Source organism: Pteronotus mesoamericanus, unplaced genomic scaffold (assembly GCF_021234165.1).
Source record: "Pteronotus mesoamericanus isolate MK-2021 breed Mesoamerican mustached bat unplaced genomic scaffold, CSHL_Meso_final contig_1018, whole genome shotgun sequence".
Lineage (NCBI taxonomy): Eukaryota > Metazoa > Chordata > Mammalia > Chiroptera > Mormoopidae > Pteronotus > Pteronotus mesoamericanus.
In genome coordinates this window covers 4,750,343-4,769,327 of record NW_026555002.1, presented here as the reverse complement: position 1 = coordinate 4,769,327, position 18,985 = coordinate 4,750,343, and the positions used below count along the sequence as shown (strand labels likewise).

Genomic DNA, 18,985 nt, shown 5'->3' with positions numbered 1-18,985 from the left:
CTGTATTGAGTCCTGGCTCTGCCACTTACTAGCTGAGTGACTTTGGGCTGGTGTCTTAGCCTCCTGGAGCCTCAGGTTCCTTGTCTGTGAAATGGGTGTGTATTAGTACTTATTTGAGAACAATGCTTTTTGATGATTATCTAAAGCCTTTAGGACAGGCTCCGGCAGTAGTAAGTCCTGTTTAAGTGTGTGATAGTGGTAATTTTAATAGTGTTGGTAGATGCAATAGTACTTCTTCCAGTAGTTCCCATTGTCTGCTTAGCTCTGATCTCAAATACCACTATTTTGTTTTATCTTAAATATAATAAAGGAAAATTAAAAGTACTTCTCAAGCTCTATTTGGACACTGCTTGTTACAGCTTATTTGTGGTGAAATTACACAATAAAATAAGTTTCCCAGGTACATGTTAGATGAGTCAAGCATCTTGTGTTCCTTTAATCTGTGGTGTAGATTTTCTTCCCTGAGGTCCTGGGAGTGAACCTCTGTTGTAAAGATTATGATATAACTGAAAAATACTTACTGAACATCCACTGTGGATCATTACAGGACCTCCTCCATCATATCCCAGCTAGGAAGCTATCCAATTACTGCAAGATATAAAATACTTTCTTCCTATTGTGGATAAAATGTTGAATAAAACGGCAAAGCACAGACCCATGTCTCATGCTAATTGGTTTCTTCTTATACCAGTCAGTTTTGTTGGATGATTTGTTCAGCCAGATGCTAATGTTCATCCAATTAGCCTCTAACCTTCATCTGTCCAACTTGTTCACAAAGACACTAGAGAGCCTTCACTAAATTCTAAAGACAAAGTATGACACAAATCTGCTAGCCTGGTACCCCAAACACAGGATGTATGATTAGTTGCTTATTGTTTCTTTGTAAATCAGTGGATGTTTCAAGTGTTCATTGATTCTTAGATCTTTTCTAAGATCTAACAAAACCTATGTGTATTAAGCTATTGTATATTTTTTTTTGAAAGACCTGCAACAGACTCCACAATTTTAACTTTTCGAATCCTGTTTCTTAAAAAGATTCTCTCTGAACATTGAAATATTTTATTTAGCCACTTACCGTCCTTTATGTACCTTTGCCACTTTCTGGTTTTCCTCAAGTTTGTCAGCAGTGATTCCATAATTACATTGACAAGTTCTCTTTCTAGCAGGAGGTTCATTTAACTGAGAGACTTGAACTCGTTTAAGCAGACATTCTCTTTGCCGACTTTGCATTTTGATCCATCTTCACATTACTTTTTTTTTAAAGATTTTATTTATTTATTTATAGAGGGAGGGGAAGGGAGAAAGAGAGAAAAACATCAGTGTGTGGTTGCCTCTCACGTGCCTCCCACAGGGGACCTGGCCCACAACCCAGGCGTGCGCTCTGACTGGGAATAGAACTGGCAACCCTGTGGTACGCAGGCCAGCACTCAATCCGCTGAGCCACGCCAGCCAGGGCTACTTTTTATCCTTCTGATCTAAAAATCATTCTCCTGAGAGAAAAGATGGAAGAAGCAAAATAAAAGTTGAATAGTTGTAGTTCCTTCCTGTCATCTCTGGTATGTCATTCTAGCCAAGCTGTGACCCTCATCTTCCCATACTTTTGCTCTAGAGTTTAGACACAATTCAAACACAAAAACAAATGATTTTATTACTGTCATCCAGAGATATTTGGGTTTAAAAAAAAATTTATCGGGCAACTAGGTAATTTTAGTATGGGAACCGTATCTTCTACGTGTACTCTTAGCAAGTGGCTTGTGTACAGAATCCTACTCATGATAGTCTCTTTCTTTGTTATGTTTCTTGTCAGCTGTTAATTCTCGTGTTGAGTGACTTTATATTTCATGTCATGTAAATCATTGGCCTTGTGTGCATATTCTGCCACATAGGAAGTTAATGAGATAATTGAAAACTTTTTCTTTTTTTTTTTAACCTGACTGGTCTTTGCTCTTGAACAAAATTCATTTTGCCCTTGTTCCTGTAGCTCACACATGTGCTCAATTCCCAGTTTCAGCAGCAGATGTCTCCCAAGAGCTGCTTTTAGGCTTTGCTGAGCTCTACCCAGGACAGTCAAATCCAGCTAATGTCGGGGGGCGGGGTAAGCACACAAGTTTGGAGGCAATATAGAGCGTGTGGGAAGATAGTCCTTTCACTTGAGATTTCTTAGGGTAGAGTTTGCCAGTGTGATTGCCATTTCTAGTATTGAGATTTCAAGAAACAATTATAGATGCCTTCAGGACACATAAGATACAGTTTGAAATGCTATTAGAATGATATCTGGAAACTTAAATCTTACAACACTTGGCAAGAATATTATACATATATTTATTTATTTATTTATTTATTTATTTATTATTTTTTTTTAGGATATAAGCATTTATTAACATATGCCAAATCCAAATATTAAAGACTAGAACCAGAACAGAAGAATGTGCTTTTTGTTTTGTTTTTTAGGAACAAATTGTTTTGCCTCTTATTTGAGATAGCCTACCCTTAATGCTGCTGAAAAATCTCAGACTTGTGGGGACAAAAGCTTTGGTGAGTTAGGAGTTAAATTTGTTAGATTTACTCTTTCTGGCAGCTGACATGGAACCTGTAAGAGCTATGTATTGGAACCCGGTTGTAGGAAATGATTCTGCCATTTAGAGAATATACCTGGTTTACTTAGGCTGGACTTCTTAATAGCCAACATATTTCTTGAAGTAATTTTCTTAAGTTGAGTTGCATGGAGAAGGGGGAGCAATAGAACAGTAGGTTGAGGTATAAAAATGGGTCAACCTGAAAAGTAAAAACAAAAACGTGTTGTCTTCACTGCATACCCCCTCTGCCTAAATTTATGAGATTAGCATAAAAGTAAAATATTAAAAGTAAAAAAAATTACCATTTACAGAACGTCCACATGTACTCACCCTCACAAGAACCCTGTGAAGTGTAGATGAGGAAACTGAGGGGCAGAGAAAATCAATCAGGTGGTAAGTGATACAGATTAGATTTATTCCCAAAATGAAATAATGAGAGGGTAAATGTAAAAATTTTGTGCCTGAAATTCAACCAAGTCTTCGGTCAGGCTTTGGCAACATGATCTCAGTTTACGAGACCATTAAAGTTTAGATTCCTGGATCGAGGTAACAACTCCAGTTCAAGATCCTGTTATTTTCTGTGATATACACCTACTGTCCTCCCTACTCCTTCCATCAAGGCAGTTTCCTGATCAAAGCAAAGTCAGGACTACTGACTACATGGAACTAAATCAGACTCTAAAGGCAATCTTATCTCCAGATATGATCTTTATTTTATACACTTACTGTTAGTCCTTTGTTCCTTTATCACTGTTGTTATGCCTTATGCTTTTAAGGCATTGAAGACCAGGGTAAGGCTTGTTTGTTTTGTTTTATTTCCTTTGTAGCACAGCTTTGCATACAAGTAGGAACTAAATAAATTGTTATGAAGATGTTATTTTTTAAGCCTGAAATTTATTCATTTATTTTATTTTATTTTATTTGAATACCTTAACATTTAATCAGAGTGCTAGATTATTTTAATTTGTAGCTGTACAAAATGATTTTTTTTAAGATTTTATTTATTTTTAGAGAGAAGGAGGGAGGGAGAAAGAGAGGGAGCGAAACACAGATGTGAAAAAGAAACAGCAATAGGTTGCCTCTTGCACGCTCCCAAGCCCACAACCCAGGCATGTGCCCTGACTGGGAATTGAACCAGCAACCTTTTGCTCTGTGGGATGATGCCAAAGTACCAGAGCCACACCAGTCAGGGTCAAAATTATTTTTTTCATGGAGTAACTGTGTCCAAATAAAGATAGTTGGATAATCTTAATACATAACTCTTAGTTTATAGAGATATGATAAATGACTTAAGTTCTTTATATAATTCTTGGTACATTTATATCTGCGTCATCATCCTACTCATCGTTACATTAGATGAAAACTGTGCCACTTTATACATAACTGACTTGCTCTTCAGTTTTGTCACCTTCATTTTCAGTGAGAAGAAGTGTATCTAGTAGAATGATTGAAGAAGACTGAATGGTTGAACTTCGGAGCCTCAGTGGGCTCTGGTACATGGCAGGATTGATCCCGTTCCGTACTCCATGTTTTATGAAAAATTTAGAGTTCTCTGCCATTGGATTTCGGAAGATACTAGTGGAACATTTTCTAAGAGTTTTTACTGATCTTGTGGCCCAGTAATTGCAGGTGATGAATCTGCCAAAAGCTTCCCGAAATGTCTTGTTGAAGAGGGTGTAGACCAAAGGATTCACTCCTGAGGAGACATAGCCTATCCACACAAATATCTCCAGGAGCATTTTGAGAGTAGTCTGGTTACAAGAATCGCATAAAACTAAAGTTATATTTGTAATAAAAAAGGGGCACCACATAAACAAAAAGAGGAAAAACACAATCCCTAGAACCTTTGAGGCTCTCTGTTCATTTGAAATGGTCTGCAATGACTTTTTTCCAACTGTGGACATTCTTCGCATAAGTATGTCATCGCTTAAATTGGGCAGAGTTTTGTCTTTGTTAGAATCACTTAGCATCGCCACCTTTTCAGGCGATGAGCAAGGCGTTTCATCCCTTTGGAAAACTGTGGACACAGTTAGCCATGTTAGGCGTTGAGGTGGCTTGTTTCTGACCAAGTAAGCCTTCTTCTGCAAAGCATGGATAGTGAGGAAGTAGGTGACGATCATGATCGCCAGAGGTGTGAAGAAGGAAGCCAGGGAGCCGAAGAGCATGAAATTGCCGAAACGAGCTTTCGTCAGTTCACAGGTGATGTTATTTGGGTTACTCACATCCGTTTCTATCCCTTTAATAGGGACTGGGACAGCAATGCCTAAGGAAGAGGAAACAAGATAAACTAAGTTAATTTTATGATCTTTGATTCTTAGATTGGGTCCTTTTAGAGTTGATTTTAGTGACTTTTTGTGGTTAGTGTATTGTAATTTCTGATACCCACAATGCAGAATTTGTCAAACACTTAATCAATGGAAGATTTGACAAGTAGAACCTAAGTAAACCAACCTGCTGTTTTTAAATAGAGATTGTTTAGTGATTTCAGGCTTAAAAATAAAGCTTCCCTAACGCTATAGTATGTTCATGAAATAGTAGAGAATGTCTTTGTTTATCCTCTGTTTCTCATTAGCTATTTTGTTTGTTGATCTATCCCAGGTTAAGGAAGAGGAAATCAAAAGAAAAGCTCCTTTTATCTTAATATTCAGTGTAGTTCGTTGATCTAAGAGACTTCACAGTATGTTTATGCAATATCTTAATTCTGAATCAGTATCTGTTATCTTTGATGTTACACAGTTCCTTTTAACAGATAGTTCTTTTTTGATGTTTGCGAATGTCTTTTAATCTTTTACTTCTTACTTCTTAGGGAAAACTAAGGAGTTCATTGTTTTTTAAAAATGCTACTTAAAACTTGGAGAGTATGTGAATCGTGAAATTTATTTTCCGGGTTAAATTCCTCTAATAGATATGAGAGAACTGTTCCTCGTGCTGACTTTCTAATACTTTAAATACCATAAAGGAAATATTTAAATTTGACCTTGCTTGGTGAAGTAGCTTATTATGAAGACAAGTAACACACTATTAGCCTGAATCCTTTTCCTTTTGAAACAGAAGATATTTAAAAATAAGTCTTGAATTTAATCTTTAGAAACCTCTAGAATCCTTGTGTTGTTTTGTGAATCTAAAAGTACTATGCTGTCTGTACAGCCTTTTTATGGCAGCTAAAGAGCCCTTGACAAGAATGTTTTCCTTAAACCCTTTCTCGGAGGCCATACTTTTTCCACTTTTCACGGGAAAACCACCAGAAGGGGGATTCTCTATACTTACACTAGGGGTCAGCAAACTACAGCTTGAGAGCTCAGTCTGGCCTGCCTTCTGTTTTTGTAAATAAAATTTTATTGGAACACAAATGTACTCCTGGTTTATGTATTTCTGTGGCTGCTTTTGTTCTGATGCAGTTGAATAGCTGTGAAAGAGCCAGCAAGCTTAAAATATTTATTATTTTACCCTTTACAGAAAAAGTTGGCTGACCCCTGCTCTACCCTCTTACTTCCAGGTAAACATTCGTCTGTTCCTTCCCCCCAAAACACTTCCTTTTAAGGCCTGTTTGATCAATTTATACCACTCTATTCTCCATTTATCTACCAGTCTCCAGGATATTTGTCCATCTTGCTCAGTAGCTCCTTGTCATAATCGTCTTCTCCACTCTTCTCTTGCTATCATCTTTCATGACTTCATCCCACTGATGACCCTTCTACCACCTTAACTCTATTTTCTTGAACTTCTCGATTCTGATTATTATTATTTGTAATCCTGAAGCCATTCATAAGTTCATTTAAAAGTATCCCATATCTAAAATCATGACCTCACCTATTCCTTTCTTGTCCTGCTGCTGTTCATTGCTGTAGAACATCTCTTTCGGTTATCTTGGTCTCTAGTCCATCCTTTCTTCTCTTTTTTCACACTCTATTAACCTCATAATGCTCACATTACCTCCTCAACCAGCTTGATGGTCAGTACAGAAACATTTTAGTTTCTACTTGTACTTCTTATACCCTTACCTTATTCTCCCTTAAGTATCTTACTGTTGCCAGGCATTACCTAGGATAACCATAAATTCAGAAGAAAGAGAGCTCTTTTCAGCACTTGGCAGAATTTAAAAACTGAACTAACGCATCATCTGCTTTTTCTTTTACTAAGTTACTAAATTGTCATTGTTTCTACAAGACAGTGATGCAATGAAGAGCATTCACCCTGGCCTTGGTGCCGAAAAGCTGTAAGAGCCCTTGAGCCGGCTGCTTAAAATCTCTAGGTTTTCCCCTTACTTACAAAAGGAAAAAGTAAATATGTAAGATCCCTTCCAAAGTTATAAATGTGAGGTCTTTATATTTTGTATTTCTGCATACTTATAACTTTGTATTAGTCTAATTTACTTAATATATTCCCCCTCCTTGAGTGTAGCAGTCCTTTTTCTTACTCATTTTTGTAGTCTTAGTGCCTAGCACGTCCTGTGTACTCCATAAACATTTGATCAGCTTATAAATTCATGTTATTCAGCCTTAATTGAGGTACCGTATCTACCAGCAGGCTCTTTATATATTGGCTTGATCATATTTCACAGTTTCAAATGTTTCAATTCTTAAGAATCCATTTCTCTTACTTTCTTCCTGGCTTTGCCTGTTCTCCCCACCCTACCCCAGTACACACACCTCGCCCTGTCTCTCTTTTCCTCTTCCTCATCGCAGTGAACTTAACAAAAGCTCTGGGTCATTTAACATGAACTACTTTAAGTTTCCTTCTCTTCACTTTGAATTTCAGTATTTGTCACCCACTATCTCCCATGCTGTTTCCCCCGCTGCTTTTTTGGAGAGCCTCTCCAGCTGTCAGTCAGCCTCTGCCCCCCAAACTAGCCTTTTCTCACTGTTTGTAAATCTCTCCATTCCGAATAGACTTTTTCTTGACCCTACTTTCTTCCCAAGCCACAGTAGTAATACTGCTTACTTTTAACTCCAGACTTTTCAAGAGGTTTGGCCCTGATATCATTATTTCGGGAATAAAAGGTCAATTTCACTGTCTTGCTTTTTTGCCCCAGTGTTCCTATTCTGATTAGAGAGACGTCGTATCTTTTTCTTGCTTTCCTTTTAGCATCCTAGGTCTCTCCTGATTTTCTTTTCTTCTTTAAATTTTTTATACCTTGAAGAAGTGAATCTGCTCATCAGACTATGAATGATCATAGTAATTGTGAATCTGTTTGTTTTTCTGATATTAACTTATAAGGAGTTTGAGTTACTCATGCTGCACTTCATGCTAAGATGCTATATGATAGCAGCTATTGTTGCAGATTAAAGATGGGCACAAAGGCATAAGACAGTTTAGAAGAAATATTATTTCTTTCTATAAATCATTTCTGAACATCATTTACATCTCTTAAAGCTTCTAATTAAACATTTAAAACACTTAAGCAGGACATTTACTGCCTTTTAATATGTACATATATTTCCTTCCAAGATAAATTTATGATCTTTGATACCACCATATAAAATGCTTAGATTTTTTTTTTCTTTTTTCCTACTTATTTTCTTTGATGTGATTTAAGATACTTCTTGTTACTGTTGTTTTAGTATCATTTTGGGGTTCTGTATGCTACCTAGACCTTAATAATCTGTTACCAAATGTGAAAACTGGTTTCAGACTTACCCTTCCTGCATGACAAAATCAAAGCAGGAAGATATTTCAGTAAACGTGAAGATGGTTTTTTCTGAGAACATGAGCTTTTCTGCTTTTTCACATTTTTGCGGATAGTATGGTTTAGAAGCTGTATGATGAGTCAGTAATGGCACGGGAGCCGGTGAGGGCGTGTCAAGGAAGCTGCCTTGCCTTCCCATGCTGAGTTTCATGGCCTGCCAGCCTGTTACTCTCCAGGCCAAATGGAACCAAAGGCTACATACACCCACCCTGACATTCCCCACATACCTATTGAAATTAACCACACCACTGTAATCTTGATGAATGCTGTAGCACGTGAGTTATATTGATTGGCCTGGATTGGCTTTTTGATGGCTATATAACGATCCACTGAAATGGCACAGAGATGCATAATGGACGCAGTAGAAAAAAGAACATCAAGAAATAGCCAGGCAGGGCATAGAACAAGTGGGAGGGGCCACATAGCCTCTGAAAGAAAGAAACAACAAAAATATTCTGCAAAATGGCAACCTTCAATCTGCAGTTTTTCTTCAAAGTACTCATATTTTTTAACCATTTTGTTAGCTATCTGAAATGTAATGACTTAAACTCCACAAGGTAATGTTTAACTTCAAATAATGGAATCAGTGCTATTAAATATATTTCTGTGCATGGTACCTTCTAAATACATTTTTTGTTTCTATAATTACAACCTTTTCCTAAATCAGGAATTTAGCATCTTTTTGACCTTTGCTCTTTTGTCTACTCCTTTTAGGGTCTTTTAAAAATTTACATAATGCTCGCCCTGGCTGGGTTGCTCGCTTGTTAGAGCATTGTCCCGTTGGCCAAGGTTGCAGGTTCTGTCTCTGGGCAGGGCACATAACAAGAATCAACCAATGAATGCATAAATGAGTGGAACAACAGATTGATGTTTGTCTTTCTCTCTCTCCCTCAACCTCCCCCACCAATCAATAAATTTTTTTAAAAAGTGTTTAATTTGCACAATGTTGCACCTGGAACTTAACCTTGCTATGCAAATAAAATTTATTTTTAAGCAGCTATTATATAAGAAGAAAACTTTCTACCATATGGAGGAAGCAGCCTACTGTGGCAAAGGGGATTAGAATGAAATTCTCCGTGAGGTCTGAGATTTGGGCTCACTTCTAGCAATAGATAGCAGCATGAACCTTGTTTATTGCAAACTTTCATTTGGTGAAAAATTAAGTGAAATTATTTCTTTTTGACAGAAATAGTTCTTGAGTAAAGTTTGTAAAAGGAATGGCTTCAGGTTATCCTGAAGAAAAGTAGAGTGTTGTCCTTCCATAGCCCGGCATTCACCTCAAGCTCTGGAGATAACAAGTGTTACAAACTTCTGGTTTAAAAAGAAAATTTCAGGATCAGACATAGCACTTAACTTATTTAACAAGTTCTTACTTTAAAAAAAAAAAAAACAAAACACATACTATATACCTCACACAGTCTTAAGCACTGTAGAAATACTAACTTTTAAAATTTAAGTTTTTCGATATAAGATATTCTACATAGCTTTCCAATAAATTTACTTAGACAAGTATCCACACATATAGGGATTTGATAACTATTATACATATACTCACTATATACAGTTTTATTTTTAAAAAATTAGGTATTATTTCTTCTTAGAGAAGGGAAAAGAGAGGAAGAGAAGTATCAATGTGGTCTTGTACGCACCCTGACCAGGGACTGAACCTGCAACCCAGGCATGCGTGTGACTGGGGACCAAATCAGCGACCTTTTGTTTTGTGGAACTTACACCCAGCCAAATGAGCCACATTGGTCAGGGCCCCACTACATACAGTTTTGTAGTTTCAAAACTAAAATTTATTTTAGGTTTTTCCCTAAAATATTTCAGTTAGAATCCATTTTACCAAAACACACAGTCACAGAGACACTTTGGAAATTGCTGTTACTCCAGTATAGAATAAATGGCTTATGTATGAGATTATCTAAATCCTTTGTACAGTTTGTCATATGTCCACGGACAAAATATAAACTACTTTTCTCTTTCTGGTTTTCTCAAGGGTCTCTAACTCTGACAGGCATAGATGATCGGGGTAACTGAAAGGGGACCAAGCTGCCTCTCCGGATTTCAGAGCACCAACAGGCCCTTCCTTTGTAAACTGTTTACACTCAAGAAGCCTGAGGGTGGAGAGAGGTTAGCATCCTAGACCAAAACAAAAGAGACCACAGTTTAGAAAAAGTTTTAGAGACTCGAATATATTTTTTTAAGAATCAAATAGGATTTCAGTGAAAAATATTTGGATACTTCACAAAAAAAGTTAGCAAGGTTCACAAATCCACTTTTTGGTACCTTCTGCTGCCAGAGTTGGTATGTGACATTCTTAATAGGAATATTAGAATTTATTTTTTCTTAGAAACAATAACAAAATCGGTATGGATTTTTGTTCAGAAGGATAAATTATTGCTTGGTACTTGGTTCAGTGTTCAGCAGCTTCTTTAAAAACGATTAAAGCATCAGATGGAAGGAATAATTCATACTTTTCAGTAAGTTACTGCAATCATATTATTTTTACTTCACTGAATTGGGGGTGGGGATAAGAGATGGATATAATAAATTATAGAGTCACTGAACAGAAGGGACCTTAGAAATTACATCACTGATTTTGCAGGTGAATAAATTTTAGGTACAGTTTAAGCCTTTGAATATGAGAGGAAGCATTTGTTCATAAAACTTGAAAATACTCTTTTGAACCTTGCTGTTCAAAGTGTGCTCCTCAGATCAGCAAGGATCAGCATAACCTGAGAACTTACTAGTACTGCGGGTTCTTGGGCCTCATTTTAGACTCTGCTGAATCAGACTGTAGTTGAACAAGACACCTGGGTGATTGGTATGCAAATTACACCTGGGTAATTAATGTTTGAGACACACTGCTTTAGAAGACTTTCTGGGAACAGTTGTGTCTGGCTTAGTATTTACTAACAAAGGGTAGGTACTCAGAATACCTCAGAAAGGAAATTTTAGGAAACCCCTCAAAGTGTCAAAGAAATCTGTGTGTAGAAAGAATCTAATCAATTAAATCTTTTTCCTTTTAGCTGTCATATTCAGATTTTCTATTAGTGGGAAAGGACCTTTGACAGTCAGAGGTGGCACCGTTTGACCTGAGCTTAAGCAAACCAGTGGTCTGCTTATGATTGAGGGTTTTGCAGTGGGAACTTAAAGTGAAGCTGCATTCTGAACTGTCCTGAAGTTCTAGCTTTAGGACTGAGTAGGGAGTAGAAGAAGACTCAAGTCTAGAGCTACATCCAGAGATACTGATCATAATTAGGATTGTAAAAGGCAGATAATTAATGTCATATTTAGGCTTCCTTTCTTTAAATGCGTGCTCTCTCTGTATCATCTTTTTTAATGGGTTAATAATTTAAACTTGCCTATTTAGCTATTCTAATTACAGATTATATTTTTTAAAATTAAGGTCTGGAAAATTTTAGTCATAAATCTAGGAGCCATGAGCAGGAAGCCACAATAGAACTCTCATAGAAAACACACGTGTCTGGAATTAATCTCTCTGACCCACATATTCCTAATCGTGAGCTAAAAGGGAAAGCTCTTTGGTGCTGATTTAATTAAGCATATGAAGCCTTGTTAGCCTTATTTTCCATCAGAATTTTATTTTATAACTTCAGTTTTGGAACAGAAAGTGGGTATTAAAATCCATTCAGGTCACTGGAATTTTGTTGAGTCAATGCTTTCCTATTGACAACAGTAGAAATATTGAGACATGGTAGAGAATTTTCTTTAAAAAAGAAAGAGACTGTGAGGTTTAGGATTAAGAGATCTTTAGGATTAAGCTTATGATTCCAAGTTTCATAGAATACTAGTGAATAGACTTTTTATGAAACTAACGTAACAGGAACAGATGACTGCATTAAATTAATAGAAGTGTTTTATACAAAGCAAAAAGAAAAAAGCTTTCTCTAATGGCCTAAATAGATTCAGGTAACTAAGAATTTATACAAATGATAAAAACGGTTCTAGACATTCTCAGTTCATAAAGGGACTTTTTCTAGTCCAGATAACTTTCATTCTAAAAGTATCTTTTCAGTTAATATTAATTTCATAGGCTCAAGGTAGGAAAGATTTCTTACTATTCAGAATAACTAAAAGATGCAGTTGGTATGTTAAAATAGGTTAACTATTCCAAAGTTTTGCTTTTATTAGGAGTTTTAATTTGTCTTAAGGATTTATAATATCGTTTGTTGTATTATGTCCAGCTTGTTTCCATAAGAACATATTATTTAAAATGGAACAGTTGCAGGTTTACATAAAAAGAAAGAAAAGTATGTCAGAGTCAGTCTATGGAAAGTAAGTGATTAGATAACTTGTACTAAAATTACTGCCATTTTGGAGCTCTAAATTTGACTTTTTCATCAAATCTTAAGACAGAAAGGAAAACATTTAAATTATATAGAATTTGTGCTACAAAAAGAAAACACACAAAATTTCTCTGGGAAAAAATTCCTTTTTTCACCTTTTTCCTCCATCTACTTTCAAATTAAACTCGAAGAATTTAACTTCAGTAAAGTTTGAATAATGGCATTTCTATGGGTGCCTGAAATAGTTAGAAATTGATAATTATAGAAGCAAAACAAGTCTTAAATGAGTCTTAGATCTAGATAGTTCATTAGCTACCTAAAATATTAGTAGCATAGGGAGCATGTCTCTCAACCTGTTGAGGTCTTGCTTTCCAGGTGTATCCTTTCTTTGGCTCAAATAAGTTTTTGGAAAAAATTCAAAAAAAAAGTTAGTAGCACAAGTGTTTTGTTGTTTAAAATAAGGACTTGTATACTTTAAATGCAACCATGCCAAAAGGGTGGTAGTATTGCCATTGAGTTATATAAGTTTATATTTGTCTTCCAAACAAGCAAGATTCAGCAATCTCATATGCATGGGTTTAGGTCTGATACCTCCTCAGAAAAGAGGTCTGGCAGTCATCTCAAAAATGTATGCATGTATTGGTTCAGACCCAGGTGCTGCACTCTGCATCCTTTAATATGAAATAATTTTAGAAAATATACTGGATTCTGCATTTGTCCCTAGAGGAAATTCTATGACCCTCTTGTTAGAGTTATTTAAAATACAAATGTTGGCTGTTTGCCAAATATGACACTTTTGTTGAATTTCTCAGTATTTGAGAGAGTAGAGTGATAGAGATTAAGAATGTGAATTCAAAAGTCTGTTCTCCTGGATTCAAATCATGTCTCTATTTTATGTCCTCTCTTGTAAAATGGGGATGATGATTTTTTTTATAGGGCTGCTTTGAGAATTAAATGCAGTGATACATGTAAAGTGTTTAAAACAATGTCTGGTATATCGAAAGCACTCAATAAATCTACTATTATTGTTTGACAGAAATTAGCCAACTTTCCCAGCTATTAAAAGACTCCTACTTAGAAACAATAAGCCATATCATCAGTATAAAATCAGTATGTTCATCCAGTTGAACTTAAAACTGTGCTTCAAAAAAAGGGTATAGAAATATGTTTAACTGTTTAACTTTTAATTGCCATGAAAATACACCTTTTACTAAAGTTGAATTTAACTATTTTTATAAATGGCAAAGAAACATAAATAATTTATATGCATTGGCATGCCTGTTTTTTGTTTGTTTGTTGGGTGTGTTGGTTTTTTGCTTTGTAACTGGTGTAAAAATCTGAATTTTTTTCAACCAGAAACTGGTTTTTAACAAGAAATCAAAATGGTTTCTTGGTGAGATTTGACTCATTTTATCTCAAACCTGCTTATTACCCTTTGGATAAGTTTTTAGTTTGGAAAGCTGAGTTATATCATTAGTTTAGAAAGTAATTTGCATTAATCTATAAATCTGGGGCATAGGATACTTCCCTTTTGAGGATTTAAAAGACTATTTTTTAAAGCTATTCTTAGAGGGCTGTGCCTGTAGAGTTCATAGAGGTCAATAGTTCATGAACAGATTGGAGCACAGATAGATTGGAGCGTAAATAGTTTGTGAACAGATTGGAGCATAAATCATAAGTCATCCTGATGTCTGGAAAGGACATAGTTTTCAGGTATACATTTTTTAATCTCAAATTTTTATATTTCTATCTTTACAGAAAAGAGAAACATTGATAAGTACTTTAATTTTTATTATGAAGCCCCTGTTTTGTTTTTGTTTTTCCATTACATTTGAGTATATGAAATACTCTGGGGTTAGATGTCTGATGTGATACGTGCTTTAAATGTTTCAAGTGATTTAATATGAAATTTTATTCTTGGTCTTTAAAATTTCCACTTTCCGAAAAGAAGTGCCTTTAATTGCTTTGCTCCCTCATTTAAGAATTAGGTAGAGCAGCATTTCATTGCATAAATGAATAACTGATTTTTTTTTTAATTGTACTATTAGACACCTGTTTCATCTCAGTTCAGACACACATATAAATTAAATCACTTAAGTGTGTAAATCCTTTCGCATACTGTGCTAATATAATACTTTACAACCGTTAGTGCCTGTAATGTCCTGGGCCCTACTTGACAATTTTACAGGATACCCGCAGTGTAAGCTTTAGCACACCCGCGTGACAGACAAGGTGATTGAACTCTCTGATATGTTATGTGACTTTCGTAAGCCAACACAGGAGGCCAGGATTCAAAGCCTGGGTGTCTTGCTTCAAACCCCCATCCTTTAGCCATTTTATATACTTCTTTCAGCTGTACCACACATACTGTTTCAACTTATAGATCATGAGTCATGGATTAAAATTTAAGATATAAATAAACCAGTAATGACCAGTGGATGACCAAATGATGTATGTTTTCTCCTTATAGTTCAAATTATTTATTTAATGAGGAAAGGAAAAGTTTAGAGAAGTTCTTAAACTATAAATGTCCTTTTTTTTATGTTGGCATAGGATGTTCCGTTTCCTGTATCCTACTCAATTATTTCTGATGCAGGCATTTTTAAGACTTAAACTATAAACTACTAATTTGTAAATGTGGCTTTTAGGAATTATAAGCAAAACAGTAAAAAACTAGAATTGTGTGGTAAAGATTGAGTCTGGTACTCCCAGAAAGGGAGAAATGACAGAAAAGTTGACAGAGCGCCACTTATTTGCAAGACCACGTTATGCCAGGAGTCACGATCTTGGTCAAATAAGAACTCAAGCCATATAAACAAATGTTATGTAAGTCACTGATGGGATAAAATATTCTTCAGTATAAGAGCCACTTTTTAAAATTCAGTGTTCTCCTTTTTTTTGAAATTTAATTTTATTAGAATATTAGCTAATATAAAGTTCTGATGTTACTTTAGGATTAAAGTCACTCATCATTCATAGTGGTAACTTTTTATATCTTTAGAGCTAGAGATAATTTTGCTTCTCCAGACTTCTGCAGTTCTGAGGATTATCTCTGTAATGAGGGAAAATACATGAAATCTGTTCCTGCCATTTAAAAGTTAGAAATTCTTAAAAATTCATTAATTTAGAAAGTCTTACTATTTGTTAACCTGTGAAAGGCTGTCAAAAAATCTTAGTGTTTGAAGTCAGGTCCCTATTTCTTATATGTACAATTCCCCATTTATGAGTGCATTCTTTTGAAGGTTTTTAGAGGGCGGCATGCATTTTTTTAATATACTTTCTCATAGAAATACAATATTTTTAATAATGAATGAATGCAATAAAGTGTTAAATAATGGTTAAGTTCCCAGGTTAGTTCATTTTTTAAAAATGTAACCCTGTTTATACAGCTTAATTACTGATAATAAAAGTGTTTGGGGCTATGAAAGATTTTATTTTGAAAGAATGTAATGTGATTAAAAATACGTATATTATTTAGGACATAAATAGAAAGATATTCCACATATGTTAAAATATGTTGGGTTTCCTCCTAACTTTTATTGCTAAGAATATCTTGAGCCCCAGATTTAATAAAAACTTAGTTTTCAGTGGCTGAATACCTACTATTTTCCTGTGGAATACATGGAATTCTCTCTCTTACCTGTTTTTGAGTTTTGATGGTCACTTTAATACAACGGAGCTTTACCTTTTCAGATCGTTTAACTATTTAGCTGATAATTTGTAATTATCTATCACAGTATTTTACATATAGTATATGTTTGATATTTATGGACTCATGGACTTTAAAGTTAAAATTCACTCCTGTATAACTCATTTAATCTCATTTATTTAACCTATCAATTAAATTTTATGATAGCATGAGATGAGCCTTTTAACATTTTCTATATGCCTTGCAAAGCACAGCTTATTGAGTATGATTTTACACATTAAGCTACTATTGTGTATGTGGAGATAAAAGCTTGAATTCAATACCTATACAATCTCTATTAACTATGCATAAATGTCCCTATATAATCCTCATTTACTGTATTTCTTTTAAACTTTAAAGAATTAAGATTGTTTAGGTTCTCCTTTAGAGTTAGGTTTCTTTATTTTTCATGGTTCTGTGTAGCTCTAGATTATTCAAAAGATTATACATTTATAAAAGCAATGATGATAGTTAGAAAGACAGTATGAATGATTAGGGAATTTGTTAAAATGGTAGAACCTTATTCACTGCTTGCTCTGCCACAGAATTTAAAGCCTGGATCAGTGTTGACTTAGAATGGGAAGATTCAGCCCATCACCATTCGATTATATTTTGGAGGTCAGGTACTTAATTTTAGATATCTTTCTATAATTATAAAATTAACATTTCAACCTGAATATTTTAGTTTGAGTGACAATTTTTCTTTACTTTCCTAATACGCAGTTTGGCTAATAAATAGACTTTGCTTCTATAACCTGAAATTTTTCTTTTTTTAATCGTCACCTAAGGATATGTTTATTGATTTGAGAGAAAGAGAGAGAGAGAGAGAGAGAGAGAACATTGATGTGAGAAAGAAACATCTTCAGTTGCAACTCATACTCGTCTCGACTGGGCATCAAACCCAGGATGAAACCCAAAACCTTTTTGGTGTATGGGACAGTGCTTCAACTGAGCCACCTGGCCAGGCAATCTGAAATAATTTTATCTTCACCATATAAACATAATTCCAAGAAGCCCTATTCTCTTACAGATAATCATTTTTCTTCAGCATTTAATGAACAGAATCAGTTTATGCCAAGCATTGAATAAGTTAAATATCCTCTTAATGCTGATTTTTAGGAGTCCTCATAATTCACCAGTAGAATTATTTGTGTTTACTCAAATTTTATAACTAGAAGTGATATACATCAATCAGAAACTATTTATATCATTTTAATATCTTTATTATAACAAAGATTTCAGTATCAAACTACATTTTTTTTTTCCTGTAAGAACTCAAGTATTGTTCACTTACTCTAATAACCTATAGGTCTGATTTCTATTACATATATCAAGGACATGGGTGGTCAGAAATCACAAAAATTAAATACATGGCTCATCTATGGGACACTCTGAGCCAAACCATTTCCCTCAGCAACTAAACATAATTTTTTCTTAACATGATGCCTGTGTAAGAATTGTGTTTTAAGTCTACGTTCACAAACCATAAAAAGATACAAAAAGAATTGTTAGGATAATTCTAATTTTAAATTGAGGTTTATTGATTTAAATTGAAACTTAATGAATCAAAAATCTTATTAATAATTAACCCAGTACATAACTGTTAGAGAAGTGTCCTAGCTATGACTTTGTCCAGGGAAAAAAAATATATTAGTAATGGAAAAGTTGAAGTATATATCTGTTCTTCACTATAATTTTTTAGTAATGTTTTCCAGAATCTCTATGAATATTACTAATTTAGGTGACTTTCGAAATTATTTTATTAGATGGCTAAGGAGGGAGTAGAACCATTTCTAAGAAATTATTTTCTGCTCTTAAAACTACCATAAAAATGATGAAAAATGAACTGTTTACTCACTGTATGTTTAAATAATCCACATCCATCTTTAAAGATTAAATAGGTATTCATTTCTCTAGTATTATATCATAGTTTTGTGATTTGATGGCAGGAACAAAGTGAAATACTTACCAAACATTATTGTCAAGAGGGCAATCGGCATCACAAACAATCCAACCAGCAAATCAGCGACTGCCAGGGACATTAGAAAATAATTGGTAGCATACTGCAGCTTTTTCTCCAGTGAAACAGCCAGAATGACAAGGATGTTTCCACCAATTGTGGGTATTATCACCATCAGTATCAGAAGAGCTGCCCAACGTGGTTTGTTTCCCTGTTCCTCGCCAATCTGTTTCATTTCCTCTGGTATCGATTCTGTCTGTAATCCAGACCAGTTAGAAGAGATTAAGTGACCAAACGAGCTCTGCAGAATGTGCTCAGGAATTGTGTTTTGTTCGGATGTTCTATAAGAGAAAGCCATTCACTGTTTTTCTGTGATTTGGTCTGGTTCCAGACAATGGTCAGCATGGTCAGTAGCTAAGCTGGTCATCTGCTTTTTTAAGGCATTGTACTCATGCCAAGTACTTGAAGCTGAAGTTGACTCCTTCCTTTAAAAACAATTTCAAGTTCTCTAACATGAGAACATACATGCATCTGTCCATGTCTGTAGGTAAGGCCCACGTGTTTAATGTTCTGCAAAGGCTCAGATTTCAGAAGGCTTTGTGAAAGAAACTGATAGCTGTGGGGAAAAAAAGTATTAGTTTTTCTCATTTTTCTTTAGTGGCAGGATCATGTTTGAATTTGAACATCAAAGAGGTCCCCCAGATATAAAATATATGGATTACATTATTTTATATTAAAAAAACAATTAGAACATTTGATCTC

The 18,985-nt window shown here is 34.9% G+C and overlaps 2 protein-coding genes across 2 annotated transcripts in view; one reads left to right on the top strand and one right to left on the bottom strand.

The window, feature by feature from the left end:
* PSMD1 (proteasome 26S subunit, non-ATPase 1) overlaps positions 1 to 18,985 on the top strand; it is an 89,442-nt gene that overhangs the window by 27,820 nt on the left and 42,637 nt on the right. The window lies entirely within an intron of this gene.
* Positions 3,909 to 18,596, bottom strand: HTR2B (5-hydroxytryptamine receptor 2B). The gene is made up of 3 exons (XM_054571637.1): positions 18,233 to 18,596; positions 8,490 to 8,690; positions 3,909 to 4,839 (listed from the first exon to the last, which is right to left on the bottom strand). Exons 1-3 carry the CDS (start codon positions 18,579 to 18,581, stop codon positions 3,950 to 3,952), a joined length of 1,440 nt encoding a protein of 479 aa, XP_054427612.1. The 5' UTR covers positions 18,582 to 18,596; the 3' UTR covers positions 3,909 to 3,949.

Excerpts from the sequence above, each read along its gene's own strand:
- HTR2B (XM_054571637.1), bottom strand. The coding sequence starts at position 18,581 with ATGGCTTTCTCTTATAGAACATCCGAACAAAACACAATTCCTGAGCAC. Across the intron at positions 8,691-18,232 it reads CCTCTTGACAATAATGTTTG|AGGCTATGTGGCCCCTCCCA; the intron begins GTAAGTATTTCA and ends TCTTTCTTTCAG. Across the intron at positions 4,840-8,489 it reads GGTGTGGTTAATTTCAATAG|GCATTGCTGTCCCAGTCCCT; the intron begins GTATGTGGGGAA and ends CCTCTTCCTTAG.